This window comes from Centropristis striata, chromosome 20 (genome assembly GCF_030273125.1).
Source record: "Centropristis striata isolate RG_2023a ecotype Rhode Island chromosome 20, C.striata_1.0, whole genome shotgun sequence".
Classification (NCBI taxonomy): Eukaryota; Metazoa; Chordata; class Actinopteri; order Perciformes; family Serranidae; genus Centropristis; species Centropristis striata.
Window position 1 is genome coordinate 15419248 of NC_081536.1, and position 23236 is coordinate 15442483.

Consider the following 23236-nt stretch of genomic DNA (forward strand, 5'->3'; position numbering starts at 1 on the left):
TTTTGGGTCCCTAAACAGTCTTGGAATTGTATACATTTGGGATGACTGGGATGCTAAGACTATATGGCATTCAGGGAGCCCAATTTAATAATTTGAATCTTGTCCTCACTGTATAAAATGAGCTGTTGTGACCTTTAGGATAATCACAGCCTCATGAAACTTTACAACCCCAAAGTGGAAACCTAGAGCATTCAGAGGGTGCATGGATTTCTGAGTAACATAATTAAAAAGAGGGTTTCTCAGCAGTTTAAAGAACTGCTTGCATCCTTTGCCAAAAATGCAATTCTTGCAAACATCTCCAATTTAATATATTTGATTATATTATAGTTTGATTTTATTTTATCATAGCAAACTTTTTGGTAGCCCTTATTCGCTTGCGCCCCTAGCCTGGCCCGACCCCATTTGAAATTTCTAGAACCACCACTGCATTGGTGTTAAGTACATTGTTGGTTATACATTTCTAATTAATAGCATCGCTTCAGGCTTGGGTTACATATTGCCAGACTAACAGATTAAATGACTCTTACTTCCATTACCTCTTCAGGTTTTTTTTTCAAATGTGTGTAGGTGCCTTTTTGATAAAACCAGACACGAAATGGGATGTTGTAATTACAATGGCTGAATTGATTAACTGCCGTTGATTGGCATTATCCTCACAACTTCTGACAGATGAAGGAGGTGAAAAATTGTTGACTTGATTCCTAAATGTAGCCGAAAAGAAAATACAAGACCAGTGCCGAAGATACCCAATCATTTTGATGACAGCCGCCAGCTAATCAAGCACCACAATTTGAAGACATTTATCCCCATCATTTATGTCCTCTGTCCTATGTTATCTTCTACTGCTTGATAAATGGTATTGTGGCAGCTTGCAGTGAGCATTTGTAATCCAAAACACAGCTGTTCATCCGCCTGCAAGTGTCTTTGAGGATTCAAAAAAAGACAAGCGTATCTGTGAGTGTAATTGCTGTGGCTTTTTGTTGAAATTGTACTGAGAGAAGAAAATATAACTCCATCTCTTATGTAGCAGGTGAGTTTGGAAGCCTTGCCTCCAGCTGCAGCCCCTCTGATTAGCAGGAAAAGAATAGCCCTTTTGATTAACATGACGTTCTTTCTTTATGATACAGTAGAGCACAGCTGGGTCTCCTGATTTTCTGCGCATAGACAGAGCACATACATCTTACACACCTTACTTGCGTCTTCCAGCATATGCACTGTTGTGGACCTGCATTTCATTTTTCTCTTCTATGACCCTTTTAGACAAGGTTGTGTGATATTATTTGTTGCCCTTAAACTGACCCTGGCATTTCTTTTCCTTTATTCCCCCAGGTGAAGAATGTCTTTGAGCAGGATGGGTTTAGTCGTCAGAAGCGAGGCTACAGAAATATCAATGATATTGAAGTCAACATGAGTGACCCTCTGTTCACCAAACAGTGGTATCTGGTGAGTAATCACCCTCGCAGCTGTCTGCATGCCGCCTGACCTTCAGCACCAACCCAAATTCTTCAACCTTAATTACTCAGAGGCCAGGCATATTCCCCACTACTTTCTAAATCAATTTAGTTATTCATTTGTTAATTAGCCTTGCCAATACTGTCCATGCCATCTCATCTCTGCATTCATGCCACCCACGTTTCCTCCCCTCTTGTTTACCCTAACTTGCAAGCGTGACTTTTAAGCTTGGCGTCACCCAACCTGCGTATCGTAACGCTGACATTTAGTTCCCCTTCTCACCTTTACCCACCCCCAAGTAGCATTTATCCATAGCCTCCACTTCCCACACACACACACATCCTCCATGTTGACTAATTTCCTAACGGCGGCTCACCTGGGTGCCATGAGTCATGGATGTTCTCCATATTGTCTGAGTGATTAGATAAACACAGGCCAGGCAGACGGAACCCCTGGGCTGGATCTTAATGTGGCTGAAGCTTGGCAACTAGGCTACACGGGCAAAGGAGTAACCATCGCAATCATGGACGATGGTAAGTGTAAAGTGCTGTTGTTTCTGTTTCTGAGCTGAAAATACTCAAATTATACCTGCATATAATTATTATACTGATATAAGTAATTACTTTGTTCACATCTGTTTCATTAGCAATCCAGTGAATGGGAACAAAAGGCTGAGTTCCAGAATATGAACACTGACAACTGATAATTTGTTATGAACATCTTCATCAAATTGTAATGAAATAAAAGACATAGTTTTCCAAAAGCTACATAAAAAATGTGTATTTACCACATAGTAAAACTTTTCAACATTTCTGTTTTTCCTAAAATAGAACATAACTGAAAGCAATGATTTGTGTATAAGGCTATCACTTATAAGCCGTACCAATGTGTGGCAGTGTCTGTATCTGCAGAGACCCTCAGCCTGTATTTCGCTATTTTTATTTCCTGGCGAGGAGGGGCCAAGTTTGAATGTTGTGTTTACAAATAGTAAGCAACAAGTCCTGCATAGTATGCCTTTATGCCGTAAAGAAAGTGGAATTATCTCAACTCCTAAAAAAGCATTTAAACTTTTCTGTACATCTTTAAAATTAAAATCCCTCTCAGGCTTAATTATGTCACTGATTGATGTCAAAATCACATTTCAGGCATAGACTATCTGCATCCAGACCTGGCATCAAATTATGTGAGTACCTCAATTCTTAGTGAATTTAACAATTTCCTTCATGTCTGTGAAGTGCTGTTAATAAATGAATCAGGGGTTCAGGTGGAGGATTTCATGGGCTTTGTGCGGTGTGCCATCGGCAGTGACAGGTGCTTTCCACGTTGCCTTCATGGCTGCCGAGTCTCCTTGTATTCCTGGAGGACGCAAAGACAGGCAGACGGCCAGCCAAGCTGTTTAATGTTAATGCACACTGCACTGTGGCAGGCACAATGGCAGGCCGATCTGTCACAAGCAGAGATAATGCCAGGGTAGTTGGCGCTGCATAATGTGATGTTCTATCTCCAGAATACTGATAAAACCTTAAAGGACAAGAGGGATGGCTAAATGGAACAAGGAAATGCACGAGGATTAGTTTGATTTGACTATAAAACGTGCAGTTTCATCAGGTGCTGTGTCTTGAATCCAGGATGTTTGAATGCAAACCTTCCTGACAAACTGAGGTGTTGTTAAAGAGTGAGTCATGGCGCTTCATTGGTCTTTAAACACCCCCTTTTGACAATCACGTCCATGCTTTTTTTAACAGGATTTTTATTTTGAAATGCCAACAGTTTGTGGAGTTTTCTCACGGATATGTTAATATACTGTTGCAAAGACGTATTAAAGATTACACCGGAACAGGGGACTCTCTGTTTTGCTTTTCCGTCTGAGCTCATGAGCACACTGTGTGATCCTTTTAAAATGTGGCTTGCATAAGTGTTGCTATTTTTCCACTGTGCATGTTGTTATACACTTACCACTATGTTTGCTTGCCTTTGTATGTTTCTTTGCCTGTGAACAAAGATGAGCCTTGGCCCAAAAATAACACTCAGCCTCAGCTGGGGTGATGCAGGAGCACGCTCTACTGGATTGATGGATCATGCTGTGCATAGATCTATAGTGTGTGTTTGTGTGAGCGTGCACGGGGGAGAGACACCGTGTATGTAATCTTGTTTTCTTACTGTCGTCATGGTGTTTCGTAAACCAACAAAGACCTCCTTCCATCGGCTGACTAAACCCATAAAAACAATAGAATAAAATTCAATTTTGGGTCCCTTCTGTCCTTTTTGTAAATGACTGTGTGGTTGTAAATCACTGTGAGTAAATGTGGAGAACTAAATTGTAGTGTTTTAGTTTTTGCAAGGGCGTGTTGTTTTTCAAGATTTCCCATTTGAAACTGTAACAGCTCATGAGATTTTTTTTTTTAATAAAGTGACTTAATGTGAGATTGAGATAAGAAATTTCTAACTCAGTGGTTCAATTTCATGGCACATTTACCTACAAATGCCAATAGGTATTGCACTTTACATGCATATATAAATACATCTATACAGATAATAGTAGCTGTTAAGGGAAATAATAGAAAATATACTTTATTTATTTGTACCTTTATTTAATATCAGATAGCAGGAGTGGTGAACATCACTAATGTCAGTAAAAAGGAGGAAAACTGGTTGGATTTCTTTTCTAACATAATTCTAATATATATGATGTTGAGTTAGACCCAATTCCAGCCATGGAGCTGTGGCTGTGCAGTTACTCTTTATCTCAAAACTTGCCAGCACTTGATCAATACTGCCATTGTGTTTGGCTACTACAACATTTGGAGAATTTCTAAATAACAGCAGAATCGATCTGTGGACGAAGAGAATTGTGCGAAAAAATAGCAGAGGTGTGCTATTGGATTTTGTGTACCCATCCATGTGACAAGTGTTACTTCACCCTGGGGAGTTACCATGACAACATGTTATGATGTCACATTACCCTGAAGTTGATCTCATATGTTGCATTTGTTTGAATACGTATGAGAGATGGAGAGCGGGAGCAAAGACAAAAAACGCAAGACTGGCTATAAAATTACCTTGAAGAGAGTCTTAGAATCTTATGATACCTATGAAAGAAATGGCTTTAGATGAGGTTCACAATCATCTTTCAAAAGTACATAGAAGGGCAGTATACTTCACTAGATGCTTGGGCCTTGTGAAATAGTTTCTTTCATCTTTGACTTTAAAGCATCTGGCAAAGGACTTTCAATAAAGTCACATTATGCAGCAATCCACTCTCCGAGATTATAGATTAGGTTATCAGCTCTAAATGGACTATTGAAATCAGCCAAGGCAACATGATAAATTGCTCTAAGAGAGATACATGATAATGTTTTGTCTGTGCTTTGTCCCCTTCGTTAGCAACATAATTAGTCAGGAATAAAACATATCCAAATCAACATAGGCTGTAAACACACCCAATTTCACATAAAAGTCCATAATTCAAAATTGCTACTATGAGTGATTTATTATTACTTCTGCGCCAAGGAGGTTATATGTTTGTTTGTGTGTTTGTCAGCAGGATTTCAGTAAAACTACTAGCCAGATTTTCATGTTACTTGGTGGAAGGGTGAAGCACAGGTCGACGAGGATTTCATTACATTTTGGAGCAGATCTGAATCACGGGGCAATTATCATTGACATTGTGGGATAGGGTATGGCCTTGGTGGAGGACTCTCTAAGTGCCCGCCTACTTATAGAAGACGTTATTATTATCTAATATACATTGAAGCATAAGTAGCATTCCACTATTGAAGCTGAAGCTAGATTTAATTACTTGATTTACAGTATAGTTTTAAGATGATTGAGAGAGAAATCTAGCAAAAACAAAGTTCTGCTACATATGTTTATTAACCTTCTTGAATCTTGGCTTTTTGTGAAATATTTGCTGTTTGAGCCTTGAACTGTCATCTAAATGGAGCCATGTAATGGGTTTAAATAAATATACCCTATTGATTAATATTAATTGATTAAAATATTCAAGAAAAGTACAAGAATTTAAGGTTAAAGTAAATTGAGTACTTGGTTTCTTTCCACTACCTCCATCTAAACACTTTTATTTATAATTTTTAATTGGGTGTGGAAAAATGAGGCATATGGCCCCCACTACAGCAGCTTTGAGTCATTGCTCTCTCAAGTAGTTTTTGCTCCGAGGACGGTGAACAGACGAGGGTTGCTGGGGAAAGGTGAGGTAGCTGAGACTGGACACAATCTATTATTCTGACCCCGGTTACTCACAGGACACGAGAGGAAGAGCAGGGTCTGATTGATAGCAGACGATATGAGCTTAAGAAGCACAGCAAATGATTCATGGACATGCTCCTGTGTCATTTATCACTGGGACTCAGCACTTTTCACTCCATTTAATGAAAAGGAAAAAAAAACACTCCTGCTTCTGACGTGAGCACAAAACCTGTTTGGGAGCAGCATATTCTGCCTTCACAAATGAAAGCCAGCCAGTTCTTAGACTATTCACATTTTTAAACAGCTTCAATGCACAAGTTGTGCCACCTGTTGAAAATATTTTAGTTTTTCAGAAGTAGAAATACTTAAGATGGCTTTCACCCTTGTATTTATCATCACGTCTTTAAACAATCACAGAGGTACGCACCTCTCTCTGCCGCCATTTCATCATGCAACACAAGTCGCCGCGAGCATTTCTACTTTCCTCACCTGCTCCACATTGTTATAATTATGGTGTTTCTCCATTGGGTCAGTAAGCTTTTGCCGTTTCTCTTTGTGGCTGACTGAGTCATCTCGTCTAAATGTCAGCCAGCAGAGCTGTCAGGGCCGAGTGTGGAAACAGCGCCAAAGATTGATCTGATGTGTTCAGTTATGAACACGGCTCTGGCTTTTCCATACTCATGACCACACAAAGCGCCTGTTACTGGGTTACAAAAGAAAACAGATACCACTGAAAGTGACATGAGTGACAGGTAAAGCAGAGCACAGCATATTGCCAGAGCTTCCAAAGTGTGTTACAGAAAGAGCAATAAGTTTGAGACTTTCCCCAAGATGTCTGTTGAATCTTGTATCTTGTCGTGTGTGTTCTTCAGACATGGCTATCCTGGTAATCATGTTGACTGCGTTAATGACCCTCTGGCAGATGTGTGTCTTGTTTCTCCTGCTTTTCCGCTGCTGTTTGATCTGATCCGATTACTTTTGGCCATGTGGAATTAAATGCTGGCAATGATTGGGCCATTATTTTCTCAGCTCGAAATCCCCGCTGTGACCACACATTGTTCCAGTATCATCGCAAAGTATTTGTAGTACGGTGTGTTTGTTTCCGGCAACTTCTCTAAAAACAGTTATTTAACATATTTAACATTTCAACCATTTATTATAGGTCCCTTGAATGGTTTGTAGTGCATTTACTCAAGTACTGTACTTAAGTATGTTTCAGGTACTTGTAACTTTATACTTCTACTCCACTACATTTAGCTGACAGCTAAAGTTACTTTTCACGTAAAGATTTAACATAAAAAAAACCATACATTTAAAGTGATTAGACATTGTTTTAAATAAACCTAATAATACTATATAAAGTACTTTAAATGAGCCCTACCTTGAAAATTCAAACACTGCTTATATAAATGCATCAATAATAATAATCCAATAATATATTTGGAATATAAAAAACAATCTGAGCGGTTCCATTCTGCATAATGACAACTTTTACTTTAGTACATTTTGATGCTGATACTTTTGTACTTTTACTTAAGTAAGTTTTGAATGCAGGACATTTACTTGCAGTAGAGTAGTTTCACAGTGTGGTATTAGTACTTTTACTTAAATAAGGGATCTGAATACTTCCTCAACCACTGAGCTACAGCCAGCAGCCTTTTAACTAAGCTTAGCATACAGACTGGAAACAGGAAGACTTGGCTGCTCACAATCACCTCTAAAACTCACTACCTTACTAACCTACTCACTAGCTTACCATATGCTGTATATCAAGACAGAAAAATGCAGGTCTACCAGCTCTACTAAGTCAAAATATCTCAGATACATTAGCTGCCATCTGGTAGATTTTGAGCTAGAGTCTGCACAATAGTGATTGTTCGGTGGAGCCTTGGTATCAAGGTAACATCCATACACCTGCTTGACCAATTGAGAGTCAGTTACAGCATGACTTTTCATCACAAAGCAGGTTGGGGAAAAAAACAGTGGTATATTAAACTGTTGCAGAATTCTGGGGTACGTCAAAAACATATTTCACAAGGTTGATTGCTCTTCTTTTAACAAAATTATACCATCCGGTTTATTCAGTTAATGCTGCTTCAACAGACAGCTCCACATCAAATGCAGCCATCTTGGTGTGTTTTTCAAAATGCCATCCTTAAAAACCCCCTATATAAGATAAACAGTCGGTACGCCTTAGGCCGCTGGAAATCAGTCCAAAGTTGAGGGGACGGACACATCTGCCAGAGCAAATAAAACATGAGTTCTCAGATTTTCCTGGCTTACAGGCAAACTAGTAGGATACCAGCTATATATATATATATATATATATATATATATATATATATATATATATAGATAGATAGATAGATAGATAGATAGATAGATAGATAGCAGTATAATATCAGTATTTCACACTAGGAAGCCATGTTTGGGAAAAACCCATCCAGATGATGGAACAGGCAGCGAGAAGGTCACCACTTCACCATGAAATGCTCCCCTCTGCTTTCTCCCCTTTTGTTTTTCTGTCTCGGTGTTGTTTTTGTAAATGCATCCATTTGGTCCTTTCAGAATGCAGATGCCAGCTATGACTTCAGCAGCAATGACCCGTTCCCATTTCCGCGCTACACAGACGACTGGTTCAACAGGTAAAGCTCACCCAGCCAGCCAGCCCCTGTTTCTATATACACATACTCAGTGTGTGTTTTAGTGTGCACGTGTGTACTCTCCCTGTAATCTGGCGGCTCTTCTCTATTGATTTTCTCTTCACATGGTTCCATTAAGACATAATGGTGAGGTATAAACAGAGCTGTTGTCCAACACAACACAATAGAAAACATAATACCCAGTTTTACCCGTTCACTTGGAGGACATAAGGTAGATAAGGAGGACTAGCACAAGTCTAGTTTCCTCTCAGAGTCTCAGTGTTCAGTGTGGCGACCTCCTGTCTGATAAAGCCTTATCTGCCTCCAATCGCCCAATCACACCGGGTGATCCACTGTCACTGCAACACATGTCGAAGAGAGGAACAAAGGGGCATACATTATTTCTCTGCCTCTCCTCCTCCACCGTGCCTCCATCTGCTCAGAAGTATCAGTGAGTGCGTGTGCGTCTGTGGGTGGGAGTGAGAAGGGAGTATTTGGGTTTGCCAGTGTAGCAGTTGCTGACTGTCGGGCACAACTCGCTGGCTAATCAGCTGGTTGTTATAAATAGCTGCCTGTCTGAAGCAAAGCATGTTGGGAGAGAGGGGTTGACTCTCTGCAGTGTCCCTGTGGGGAGCGGAGGGATGGAGAGACAGACACACATTACATGGTGCACACAAAACACGGATATATGCAAACACATTCAGTCAGACTCAGATGAATGATAGATAAATGGATGAATAAATATTTTTTCCTTGAGCTAATGTTCTTCAGGTCACACAGTCTTTATGCTAATTTTAATTGATTTATGGCTACGGAAAATGCTAAACCTCTGCTATTAACAATTCTAGTCTGGCACAAAGTCAACAAAAGCAGGAGTTGCATCTAATCGGGGAAATCTTATCTCAAACTTAACCCACAATATATCCTTTGTTAATTCATTTAAATTCATGCAAATCCACTTAAGTACATTCTCTTCTTTTTGCTGTCACCAGTCACGGCACACGATGTGCAGGAGAGGTGTCTGCAGCAGCCAACAACAACATCTGCGGCGTGGGAGTCGCCTACAACTCCAAGGTGGCAGGTGTGTGTCAATGTCAAACTGCAGATTGGACATCACGAGGAATAACAAAGAGCAGTCAGCAATGAAAGCAAATAACATTTTTTTGAAAATGGTATGATTAAAAGATCAAAGACATGATGAGGATGATTCACTGTGTGTGCATTGTGTATAAAATATAGGTTACGGTGTAGCATTGTTTGGTACTGGAGCACCTTTAAACGGTACACCTCTACTCATAGAATGAAATGACTGCAGAGGTCAGTTAGAGTCCACATAGCAACAGGACAACACCATTGATCCAGACAGCTCCAAGTTTCTGTTTCATATTGATTTCTCTTGAAATTTGCTCTGGGAATAACACAAAAGAAATAAGAAGATAAATATTGATTGCTTGATTTGTGTGCTGCTTTAAATCACTGTCTTGCTATTGTTAAAGGTTTAGATGCTATAAATGTGTTGTATTGTGTTTTCATAGTCTATATATTGCAAACCTTACCAGCTGAAAAAATGCTTTATACATAACCCATTGATAAATACCATTAAACCACAGTGGTTTGTCAGCTTTAACAGTACATTAAAGCAATAGAAGTCAGAATTTCAATGTCTGGCTCACTTGAAGGTTTTGTTCTTTCAGGTATCAGGATGTTGGACCAGCCCTTCATGACTGACATTATTGAGGCATCATCCATCAGCCACATGCCTCAGGTAATTGACATCTACAGTGCCAGCTGGGGACCAACCGATGACGGAAAGACAGTGGATGGACCCCGAGAGCTCACGCTGCAGGCTATGGCTGACGGCGTAAACAAGGTAAGACAAAGTCATACGCATTGGGTTATAAAATAATTGGGTAACGCTTCATAATAAGGTCCTTAATAACCATTAATTAACAAGTAATAAGGCATTGTTCTCGCTTTAGATCCGGTAGTTGCAAAAAGCATAGTTAACTTATAGTTAACTTATAATAGATGAGCAATAAAGTATATTTTAATATCAATAAGCAAACAAAGTAAGATCAATAAAGGCATGGCAAAGACAATGGGTGGGTCATGGGTGTTTGCAATGCCATTATTAACACTTATATAAGATTATAAACACACAATAATGTTAATAAGCATCTTGTAAGGACTTACAAGGGCCTTGTTAATTAATGGTTATTACAAGGACCTTAATATAAAGCGTTACTAATAATTGTACCAAATTATAATGGGTGTACATTGTAATAATCTTTTTCACTTTATCAAGTCACCATTTACTAAGTCTGATAAATCTGCTTCCATCAAAGAAAACAATAATTTTTGGTTTAAGTCAATAAAAAAAATGCCATAAAAGTGTTGCTACTATACTTTTTTTTATTATTTTTTTTTTACAGTTATTCCACTGCTACATATAGCTACATGCTCACATCAAACTTTCATCCTGAGAAGATTAATGGTGTAGTTTGTTTTATCTGTGTATTTTTACAGTAAAAGGTGCTGCTATACTCTGCTATAGTCAGTCCTCTGTCTGTAATGACTTATGTTAGAGTAACACAGAAAGCACAGATTCAGAGGACCTGGCAACACTGACCAACCAGAGCAGGAAGGGCCCTTGGGCAGTATGAGAGTGTTATTTGAAACCTGACAATGAGAACAATAGGTCATCCTTAATGATGTTAGGGGTCCTCTTTTCATGGTCATGGGAAAAAAAAGGTGGCTGACGAACATATTTATTTTTCATTTTACACCCGTGTATTGTATTGAATTGGGCAATCCATCATAGCATCGCTAATATGTGATTCAAGTTTTTGCTCCACAATTTTTTTCTAATTTATTAGCCTAATCATTGCAATCAAAAATGAGAGCATTTCAGGGCTGATGAGGCATTCTGGTCTTGCTTAGGACACTTCAGCAAGGTGAAACGCAGGCCTAAGGTTGGGTTCTCCGGTTGAAGGGCAGACTTCTTTGACACATACACAGTCACAGAGATGCCATGCCACCAATGTCACCGCAATAGCTCTGAAATGACCCCGTCTCAGGAAGGGTAGCTGAGTAGAAGCAAAGCTTACTGTAATCTTTGATCACGTAAACACAACTAATCAAGCAGCCACTCTACGATCTGCCTCTTAGATTCTAATGATCACTTATATAAGCTGAGCATGATGTGTGCAAGGAAAAAGGAACATTTAAAATTAAGAAGCACATTATGTGCTATTAACTGAGTCACACAGAGTGGCTTCAAATCTGCATCTTAAACATGTTGTTTTGCAAATTGCCATTGATAATGGAAATAAATGACAGCGTGTGCCGTGCAAAATTAAAGCACTTTATTTGGATTGTACTGGAGGCAGAGGACAGGAGGCCTGAAGCACATAGGTGAACTCAACGATGCTCAAAACTGTCTTTGCAATTCAAACAGTGAGCAACATGAATGAGCATGGAAGGACATGTCACTCCTCCTCCACTTGATCTTTTGTTCTGTGTGGAAATGCTCGGCCTTTTGTAGAAACAGGTGCAGCATTTGGTGAAGAGGATGTTCTCTGCGTGGGGCCAGTCTGTTTCATGTTTCAAGGCACTCTATCAGCAACAAAGATGACATTTTACTGTCTGTTTAAACATACAGAAGGTATTATGCTCCATTGCAAAGGAGGTACAGATATTACCAATGTTTTCATTTTCAGGCCATGACTACTGTAATGCCTTTATACCGTCTCTACAGAAAAGCTTTTGTGTCCTCAGAAAGCTGCTGGTCATGACAACAGCCAAATATAGGTTTTCAATTCAGGCTGTGTCTCTGTATGCTGCTTATCATTCTGTAGGTCACGGGAAATCTAAAATAATCAGTACCATCATGTGTACCTAAACTTTATTTTTACACTGACCCTCAACTTCTTCAGTATTACAAATAACATTCCTTTGATACTTTACTTCTCATGGCTTTACTCACTCAGTGGCAATGCAAATTGCAGGGTGTTGTTATTTTGTAACAAGAACAACAGGCGGGTTGGCGTGCAAACATTCCAAGAATACTACAAATTGAAATTCTGTTTGTCGTGTCCGTTTGGCTTGGATTCACTTTGAAACGCATGCTCAGGAGACTGTGGGCCAGTTAAGGATTATCCGCTGTCTTTTGCACTGCCATGTTTTGAGTGAATATGGTATGATGGTTGCAGTTGTTCTTCTTTTCCTGTCAACCAATTTCACTCACACAAATCAAACACCCACCATGTAGAAGACAACATACCCTACTAGTATCTTTCCCTCACTATCTTGATCTTATTCTATGTACAACCTCCACCAGCTGGCCTCAGAGTTCTGTTCTGAGAGTTCTGAGTTCTGAGAGTGAGCATGTCAGAAATGTACTGGGAAGCCTGATTGTTAAATGCTTTAAAGACTATATGTCCATTTTTTTCCCATGGGCACAAATTAAGTGATTGAAGCAGCAGAATAATATGTTCAGCTTTGAATAAACTGTAAAACTAGGCAGGACTGATCAAATATGAATTAAGATTGGGTCACTGTGTGTTCCTATGTCTCATCTTTCTCACACCACTCATGGTCTCACTAGTAATGAGCAAAACTGTGATGACGATGTCGTTTCAGGGGCGCGGAGGAAAAGGCAGCATCTACGTGTGGGCATCGGGAGATGGTGGTAGCTATGACGACTGCAACTGTGATGGTTATGCCTCGAGCATGTGGACAATCTCCATCAACTCAGCCATCAATGACGGACGCACCGCTTTGTACGATGAGAGCTGCTCCTCCACCCTGGCATCCACGTTCAGCAACGGACGCAAGAGGAACCCAGAGGCCGGCGTTGTGAGTGTTTAAGCAAACACGTTTCACATGAGGGGGAAAATAAATCATGTCAAATGTTTTGGACATTATATGGTCAGTGAAGTTCCCTTTTTCAGTAGACAACTCAATACTTGTTGGTAACATTTTGTGTTTTCTAAAGATATGTCCTCATTCATAGACTTAATTGTAAATAGCTTGTTTTCAGTTGGCTCAGCCGGCTGCATAAAGGGGCTTTCAGGAGATTGGAATAGACCAGGGCTAAAGGAAGAAGCTGTTATGCTGTAATTGCTGGTTGGTTGTGAAAAATGGAGGTTCAGGTGGAAGAATAGCTCTTCTCTGATTACCTTCCTGGACATCCAGATGCATCATTTTGCCTCAGATGCTCAGTGCAGCTGCCTCACTGTAGTGGGTGAGTTGTTAGGAGACATAGACAATTTTTTTATGGACTCTTTTATTAGTTCTTACTGTTAGAATTTTTTTCCCCCCATGACTCATTTAAAAAAAATATTTGAAAACCATTAGTAAAAAGTTGATTTCCACCAAAGTGCTTCTTTGTAAGTGTTTATTGGTCTAAAGTAAGTGGAAAGAAAAATAACAAACAAGTGAGACAGCAAAGTGAATCTAGTGACTGACCTTGGCATACACAATTTGATGCTATGGGGTCATTGCTATAGAATTGTGTCACCAGTGGGTGATCCCTGAAAGAAGCAATGAACGACTCACCAGATTCAAAAACACAAAGTGTATGTGATCCTTGAAAAGACAGTCAGCTGGAGCATGACTGGTGACAATTTCCTGACCTTGATCATAAGAGGAATGCTCTTACATCTTAGCATGCCTATATTGAGAATATAGGCTTGACACTCCATATACCGTGCGTATGTGTGTGTGTGTGTGTGTGTGTGTGTGTGTGTAAAAGGAATTTCCCAGTGTACAAAGGCAGCAGTGTTTGTGTTTGTGATTATGCAAATCACCTTTGGCTGTTGACAGAGCCACGGATCTTCCCTAGGGTTTCCCCTCTAATTTCAGTCAATCTGTTATCATTTCTAATTAAGCACCAAATGAAATAATTAAATGCTTATTCAGTAAATATAAACATAACTTGCCAGCTGATGTGTCAGCCAATGTGCGCTCTTACGTACCCTTCCCTATTTCCGTTTCTTAAACTTGAATAGAAAGGATTACATTGGTTATGGACATGTGCGTAAAAACTTAGTTAGGGCAGTGTAAATATTTGTTGTGAGCGAGAGAGAGTCTTTAGTGATTGAACAATCCTGTGATTTGGTTATTTCAGGCCACCACAGACCTGTATGGGAACTGCACTCTGCGTCACTCTGGAACATCAGCAGCAGCTCCGGAGGCAGCTGGAGTTTTTGCGCTGGCGATTGAGGCAAAGTATGTACTTAACCTTTCCACACACCTCCAATATATAATATTACAGATCTAATTGGACTGTTGAAAACTTTAATCCTTAGGAGTGACTTACTATCGCCTCTCAAGGATATTGCGATATTACAAGACTGGATGAACTAGGGCTTGCTGGTTAGCATGCTAATGTTAATAGCTATCTGAGACATGTTGCATAGCCATCTTCGACATAACATCAACATCCCCTTTTCCATTATGTTGATAATGTGAATGTTTTAAAGAAAACAAATCTGGCCAGATATTACAATTATTTTCACTGACATCTATAACCTTGTTTGACTATCAAGTCTTGATTCATAAAGATCAACAGATCAACGATAATGTAAATGACAGTTGGAATAAAACCAAACTGGTATATAGTGTGATATAACCGCCATATTTTTGAGGGGATGTAAGACACTGCTTTACTTCATAGGTCAAAATCAGAAGCTCAATTTTCAATTCAGAATCAAATCGCGACACCTCTTATTATTATATTACACATTCGTCTGCTGGTCAGAATGTATGATTTCACAATAACAGGCTTTCAACCCTTAGATTTGGATAATATTTGATTTCAGAGAACACTGTTTTGATCCCATTCATTCATGAACTCCAAATTGCAACCTTGAGCTTTTATATTACGTTGATGTGTTTTATTTCTGTCAATCTCCATCCTCAGATCCTTTATTCGAATTTTCTCTCTGAACTCCTTAAAAGCACGAATCATTTCTTCACTTTTCACAGAGCTGCTTATTTATCACAAGTTTAATCTGAATGAAAAGCAAAACAGCACTTATTCTCTCACCCACAAAGTACAGACTCGACGTGCTTGTGCCAAGGACACAAATTATATCTTCATATCGTTGTTCTGTATATATCAGTTCATATACTGTTAAAATGAGCTCAGTGCTTGCTCAATGTTTTATTTATTACTTCCTTCAGTATATGTATGAAGTAGAGAGATTGTGATGATAAAAACACTGCAGTACTTGATGTCCTTAACCTGAAAATTGTATGTAAGCTAATGGTAATACCGAAGCTTCTATTATTGATATTTAAAAGAAAGTGTTAACCGTGTCATATTCACTCTGTGGTACAAGTTGGAGTTTGTTTTATAATCCTTGTGAATTCAGAGCAGCATGTTCCTTGTGGATCAGAAAATAATTGAAAACACATGCCACTTAAGCAAACCCGCCCACACATAATCAAACGAATAGGACAAATCTAAAACCTGCTTCTCAAAAATCCCAGAGGAGACCCTTTACTTTCTCTCAGATGCTTCATTTCTCACATTAAAGGCTGACAACATTCTGCTGCCATTAACTGACACCAGTTAGTGGAGTTGTGTAAAGAAACAGTGTTTGCTCTGCACACACAATAATGATGTTGCTGTTGGGAGGAGCGGATGCTCACCCCGTCCGGCGGCAAATAAGCCACGAGGCTGTTAGGACGGCTGCATGGCCTTTTTACTGCCCAAACACACTTGAACCAACGGCGGGGACTGAGTGAGTCAGCCAGAACAAAGCTGTCACTACACACAGCCGAGATAATGGAGGGAGACACAGACAAAAGCAGCCATCTGCCTCACAGTACAGTACAGACACTGGGATGTTTGGATAATTTAAAGCATGTCATTAATGCAAAAACATGCATCAGAAATGTTTTAATATTCATTACTTAATGTTCTCTCGTTCTAACTTCTCTCCACCACTCTAACCTTTCTTTATCCTCCTGCCTCTGTTCTCCACCAGCCCTAACTTGACATGGAGAGACATGCAGCACCTGTCAGTCCTCACCTCCAAGAGGAACCAGCTCCATGACGAGGTCCACCAGTGGAGGAGGAATGGCGTGGGTCTCGAGTTCAACCACCTGTTTGGCTACGGTGTTCTGGATGCTGGGGGAATGGTGAAAATGGCCAAGGAATGGAAAACCGTGCCTGAGCGTTTCCACTGTGTAGCCGGATCCATTCAGGAGGCCCAGTGAGTCACCTTTGTACTCAGTTTTATTTTTTTAATGCTACAAAAACTGCACACTACATATTATATATTTCAAAATGAGCCCACCAACATGCTGAAAGGAAAACACTGCTGAGCACAAGAGACACACTCATCTAATTACTGAGTATTCCCAATATGGCATAATTCAATAAAACATCTGCGATGGGAGTGTCCACTTCATAACCCTGTAATATTTAGATTAGCTGCTCAGTCTGTCTGATGCTCTTGTATATTTGTAACGACATATACTGATGTCCTAACAGTACTGCACTGACATGAATCACTCTTTCCACATCTGAATTTAATTTCTGCATAATAGAAAAAAGAAAGAAAAATGTTGAAGGCATTGAAGATACATGTGTTGTCTCGTTTTGACTGCAAATGAAGGACTTCAATCAGTTTGATTTCCAAAACCAAAAAATAAAACATTATAATGAACATGAGTCAATTTAAAATATCCCCCCACTGCTTATCTGGACTAAACATGACTTTTGTGTACCGGTACTCCCATTGGTATAACTCCTCTTCAATATTATTAGAATTCTAGACAAAAAGCTGAACAGTAGTTAGTATTCAGCTTTATTTTCATCTTGACTAGTCCATCAAAGGAGAGTTGATTCCCCCCAACACAGAGCAGTTACACTGACTTTCAGCCAACAGCACAATAACAATTCCCCTGCATCTCAACAGGATTTACAGCACACAGAGGCCTACACTTAACACCAACAGCATATTTACTAAACTGTTCATTCACCTCCATCAACAGGATTTAGAGTAGAGAACAACACTTAAAGCCAACAGCACAATTAACTGGGAATAAGTTCACCTTTATCTCAACAACACAGAAGTTAAAGCGCACAAACACAAATCCAAGAGTCCACAAAATACACCACAATTAACTACAATTGTGTTCAAGCAAACTTAATGGTACATAGCCTATGGATAAGCCTATGGATATGGTTTCAGGGACTGTGTAACCCCTTATAAGATAAGGGCTCCCACATTTTTTCTGGCTTTGTTGCTGGTGGTGGCCTTGCAGCCCATTAGTGGGCCAGCCCTTTGGGCATTTGCCAGAATTGCCAGATTGACGGTCTGACTCTGAGCTTTATGATAGATCTGTCACAACTGCAGTAGTTGCTGTTTCAGCCCAAGTAACAAGTTTCTGGTGCATCAGCCGTTTTTAAAATATACTTTTTGTCTTTTGTGGATTTATTTAAGCCGTCTACTATTACAAGATTAAAACATAAGATATTTCTCACATGCTATAATGTTTGCTCCTGCTGTCAGGCCTCAGGGTAGAGTGGTGTTTTGATAACAGTCCATCTGGCCCCTTCTTTGGAGGCCATCCTCGGCTCTTTTTTCCACTCAAGTCATATCCCGCCTTGCGTCACACTATCTTCTTCCCGCATCTCATCCATCCAGAGCCTTGCTTTCCCTTAATTCTCTGTGCTTCCAGCCTTCCTCCCTGTCATCCTTTCCACATCCTCAGCCTCTCTTTCCCCTGTCCCCCTGTGCACGCCTCACAAGGGCTGTGCCATCTATTCATCACATCCTGAGGCTTTGAGCTCCTGTGTGTGATGCCTGGTGGTTTCCTGTGGCTAGCCCTCTTATTCGCTCTAATTAGAGCACCACAAATGGCCCAGCACGGCATCCCCTGGAAACACTGTCAATTACACTGACTGACAGCCAAGACGGGATTCCAGGTAGAGGTGTTTACGTGTGTAGCCTAACACTGAGCTTTCACATGCATTGTGAAAGTGTCAATGTGTGGGAGAAGATAAAAAAGCAGACTGAATACGGTATGTGTGTGTATTTTTTGCCACCATCAACACCTCCAATTCCTTATTTTAGAGTCTAATCAGTGCTGCACAGCCGATGCAGTCACGACAACATGGTGTGAAAGTGTATGTGTGTGTCTCCCTTGAATGCAACGGCAGATAAAAGAGAAGCATCCCCCCAGAGTCAGGTGGCTTTTATTGCATCCCTGAGGACTCCTCATGCAAATATTAGAGATGACTTGACCTATTATGCAGAGTGGTGGTGCCTTTAGACGTTCCATTGCAGAAAGTGGCATCAGCTCTTTGCTTAAAATGCGGACAAACCTTAAATATCTGAAAGAATAATTGCACATAGAGGTAGTACGGGAGTCTCTCTCTCTTTTTTTTTTTTTAATCGGTTCACTGTTTCCAAAGCAGCACCACAGGGCTTCTGCTGCCTCTATTGTGGTGAGAGAGAGTGGAGAGACATAATTACAACAAGCCCACCTCTGATAATAGTGTATCACCAGAGAAAGGCAATAAACACTAACATTGCCATGCTCACAAACGCTGCTCTGCATTGATCTGATAGCTGCTCTGACTGGCTGTGGCTTACTTAGCTGGAGGAGAACTTCTCATTATCAGTGGTGCTGCTGCGCTGCCCCACTGCACAGTGGGGTTGTTTTTAATCTCCACTGGTCCTGCTCTTCAGAGGCATCCCTCTGCCTGCTCTATGACCGACTGCTGTAATTACTCTCGCACATTATCTGATGGGAACTGTAGACCTGCTGCGCACAAAATCGTTTGGGGGTCAAAAGTGAAATCTCAACATATTCACTCCAATTTACAGATATTGTACAGTCATACATCTAGTAATAAAACAATAACAATGATTAAGAAAAAAATTAAAGTGGTAGTAAATTGCAATTTATCGTGCATCTCTAATCTATCGACTGATAGGGGGAAATATATCTCCTAAATTTCAAACAACTTTTTTCTTTGAGAGGCTGTAGAGAGAGGATATTAGTATAATGGGAAACTAGAGGATCTGATGTACTATTGAAAAAAAAAAAACTGTTTTGAAGAGGCAGAAGTGTTCTTTGTTTTGTTGTGTTAACAATAGTGTTGTTAGGTTTGGTTCAGTCAGGAAACAATATTAAATCATCCATCTTTACTCATTAGACCATAACCTTCTTTACCATCAGGTGTGCCTAATCTACATGTTAGGAACCTCTTTTTAAAATACAAATATTTTAAATTGGTTCTCTTATAAGTATTGGCCATTATAACCAGGTAATTTGGTTAAAAAAAAATATCTTGGCAATGTTTCCCTGATTGTAACACATACAACCTACATGCTTAGAGTCACGTTGTTGGATGAAAAACAGTTGTTTTAAATCTCTCGACGTTGCATTATAGGGTGTAACTTACTATGAAACACCCAACTGTGAATTGTTCTGTTTTTCTGGGAATAGTAATTCGCTTCATCAGCTTCTCAGCAGATCACCGCTGCACTCACCTCTCTGTGCTCAGCATAGTGCTCCATTAATCATTTTTCAAACTGAGTGCTGATCCACACGTCTCGCTCACTTTCTCTATCTTGTCCCTGTTGCTTACCCTCCCTCCCCCTGCTCCCATTCTGCACCGCCTGTGATCTGGCCCCGGCCTCTAATAATGTTATTAAGCCTCCTCCTAGCCTTTGGCCACCACCCCTGCCCTGCTGTGTTCTCACTCTTTCTTTCCATCACCCAAAGAGATGGGAACAGCAGTGTGTCTTCCCTACCACAAAGCATCAACAATACCAAGACCATCCTGCTTTTACAGTCTGCTCTGAACAAACCCATCATGACTAAATGAAAAATGATCTCTTCATGCACTGAAGAGACGCTAGAGTTGTTCCAGTACATCACGTTCCACATATAGTATGTTACATTTATTGACAAAAGGCCTCAGAGTTACACTTTACTATTTAATAATTACCATTCGACAGTGCAATTACATTATACATGTGAAAAAGTTAGAAGGCGAGTATATTCACTTATGGTTAATTTAATACAGCTTATGATGTATTAGCTATTGTCCATCATTTATGTAACAATTACCAATTGTTTTTGACAATGTATTAAAGAAAAGTCTCAAACTTTGCTAGACAAATAATAATGAAATCCCAGGTCGATTTTACTTATGATGCAGGGATAATCTTATCAATAAGATTTCATTTCAATACATGTCTGTTATTTCACTCCTACCGAATGTGGTAACACAATGGCAATTGAGCCTATAGTCCACCTATGAAAGCCCTTGTATCTACGGTATCAGGCCTACACATGAACACAGTGTCTGTGGCCATACTCCCAGGAAAAATAACATTCAGATTCATTTGTGTGCAAATCTCCACAAACAAAAAAAACAAGTGATTCTATTCTTCAGATTTGTGCGACACATAAGTAAATGAAAAACTATAAATTCTGAAAGAAAACACAGAGTTTAAGACTTTTTGACACCAAGTCACTTAAAACTGTAGGCAGCAAGAACATTATGTGACAAATGTGTGTGTCACCAAAACATAAAAGATTTGTCATGTATTGTAGAACAAATTGAGTATTTTCCCCCCCCAACTACTGCTAAATTACATGGTAAAGTAAGCAGACATGACGGTTACCTCTGCTGTTGTGTGATGAGGGAGCAGCTTCAAAAAGATGATTGCTTGCTGCTCCGTCAGGGTGGGATGGTTCTATAGGAAAACTGGGTCAAGTACTTTATTTACTAAGACATTGAAAAGGAGAGCAGGGCGGGGTGTCAGTAGACGGAAATGCAAATTTAATTATATCGCCTGCTCTCTCAGTCTTAACGGTAGGGGTGGCTTATTTTGCCCGTGTACTTAATTATTTACTTAATTTTTGACACTGATATCTGACTTTTATCTGTCTTTTTGCTACATAGTTTTAACTTTCTCACCCCATTTCTCCTCAGTAAAATCCAGTCTGGCAACAAACTGGTGCTGGCCATTACCACTGAAGCCTGTCAGGGGAAGGACAACTTTGTCCGCTACCTGGAGCACGTTCAGGCGGTGGTCACTGTCAATGCCAGCCGCCGTGGCGCCCTCAACATCAACATGACCTCACCCATGGGCACAAAGTCCATCCTGCTGAGCAGAAGGCCCCGTGACGACGACTCAAAGGTGGGCTTCGACAAGTGGCCCTTCATGACCACCCACACCTGGGGCGAGGACCCCCGCGGGACCTGGGTCCTGGAGGTGGGCTTTCAGGGCGACGAGCCACAGCGCGGAGTCCTGAAGGAGTGGACTCTCATGCTGCATGGAACACAAAGTGCCCCTTATATAGACCAGATAGTACGTGATTATCAGTCCAAACTTGCAATGTCGAAAAAGGAGGAGCTGGAGGAGGAGCTGGATGAGGCTGTAGAGAGAAGTCTGAAGAGCTTGCTGAGTAAAAACAACTAAAATCTCATCTGCATGTTGCCAAGTCGTTCACTTTCTCCCTCTCTGAAATCTTGCTCTATCCTCTAAATCTCCTCAGTTCTTCTCACTCTCCCGTCATCCTCGCTTTTGTCTACCTCTCTTCTCCTCTTCACTCTGCTTTTTGTTAACAAGCGTTTCAATTAGCCCCCAACCTTCGATGAATGTTTCTTGTAATCCAATCATGATAAAAGTGTAACCTTTAATAATCTGTTCTACATAGAGAAAGCAAACTATATCACCTGATTTTTACACTCGACAGAATTGTACATAAACCAACTATAAGCCACTCTTCATGCTTTTGCTTTAACTGCCCTGCACCTCTCTTCTGCCAACTGTTGTACAGTTTGTGACTGTAAATGATTTTCTGTGTCATTCTATTTAAAGTTTAATATCTTGCAAACAGAGCATTGATACTTCTTTCTGTTTATATTTTTATGTGACATGCACTGTTTATATAAACAAAGAAAGGAATATGTGATTCATTTTGCAGCCTGTGGTCCTCAGTTCATATTTCATAATCTTTGACGTATGCTATAATAAATCTATTCAGCTGTTTATTAAAAGCACTTGAGTGATTTGCAACACACTACTGAACACACTGAGTAAAAGTCACATGCCATTCTCTTTAATTTAAAGGCAAAAACTTTGATAGGGAAAAAGAATTTGAAACGACAGAAGAAGACATATCTAAAAAACCCAGTTTCAATATTTCCCCATGTTCTCTCATTGTGTACTGTGCGGTCCAATAAGGGTAAAATGTCCCCTAAAATGTGGACACAGAGCTATTTATGCAAAGGTACTCTTCACACTACAGAACCATGTTTTAGGTGGTACATGTAGCGTTAATAAATCACTGTTATGACAAATTCCAGTTATATATTGACTTTAAATCTGTATGAAAAGACTTAGTCTCAATGCATTTTTAAAAACTCTGCTGCCGCCTGGCTGGATTTTGCAGGAAATACACTGGAGTAGGAAAATTATAACTTTATAGCAAAGTGTATTCTCATACAACACATTTTATGAGAAATGTATTCACAGGTTTTAGAAAGGCTTGCAATATCATACACATGAGACTACTAATGAACTTGACCATGATGGTTTTAAGTGGCTGATCATTACATTTTTTTTTTTTTAATTAAAGATGGATCATATAAATACATGTAAATGTAAAAGTGTTGCTATTAGTTCTAAACCCACAGAGAAGTATTACCCGATTCTGCAGTGCCCCCACACCTCTTTGGAGGGTTTGTTATTGTTTGCAGAGGCAGCACCAACCGACTACCTGCTGAACCAAATGTGTATAAATGGGCAACTATATGCCATATAAGTGGAGTAGCTACAGATGGCACTTTGCAGCCTGTGCATCAGACTGATTAATTATATCAGGGATGGGCAACTGGAGGCCCGGGGGCCGCATAAGGCCCGCACCCTCATTTGAAGTGGCCCTCAGTA

The 23236-nt window shown here is 40.0% G+C and overlaps 1 protein-coding gene across 1 annotated transcript in view; it reads left to right on the forward strand.

Annotated features, from left to right (window-relative positions):
• Window positions 1–22344, forward strand: part of pcsk2 (proprotein convertase subtilisin/kexin type 2) — a 33637-nt gene extending 11293 nt beyond the window's left edge. The window contains exons 4-13 of the mRNA XM_059359319.1: window positions 1330–1443; window positions 1877–1985; window positions 2598–2635; window positions 8227–8303; window positions 9293–9381; window positions 9995–10170; window positions 12942–13157; window positions 14431–14531; window positions 16298–16525; window positions 21274–22344. Coding sequence (XP_059215302.1) covers window positions 1330–1443; window positions 1877–1985; window positions 2598–2635; window positions 8227–8303; window positions 9293–9381; window positions 9995–10170; window positions 12942–13157; window positions 14431–14531; window positions 16298–16525; window positions 21274–21763 — 1638 coding nt within the window. The 3' untranslated portion in view covers window positions 21764–22344. The remainder of the gene's footprint in view (window positions 1–1329; window positions 1444–1876; window positions 1986–2597; window positions 2636–8226; window positions 8304–9292; window positions 9382–9994; window positions 10171–12941; window positions 13158–14430; window positions 14532–16297; window positions 16526–21273) is intronic.
• The last annotated feature ends 892 nt before the right edge of the window (window positions 22345–23236 follow it).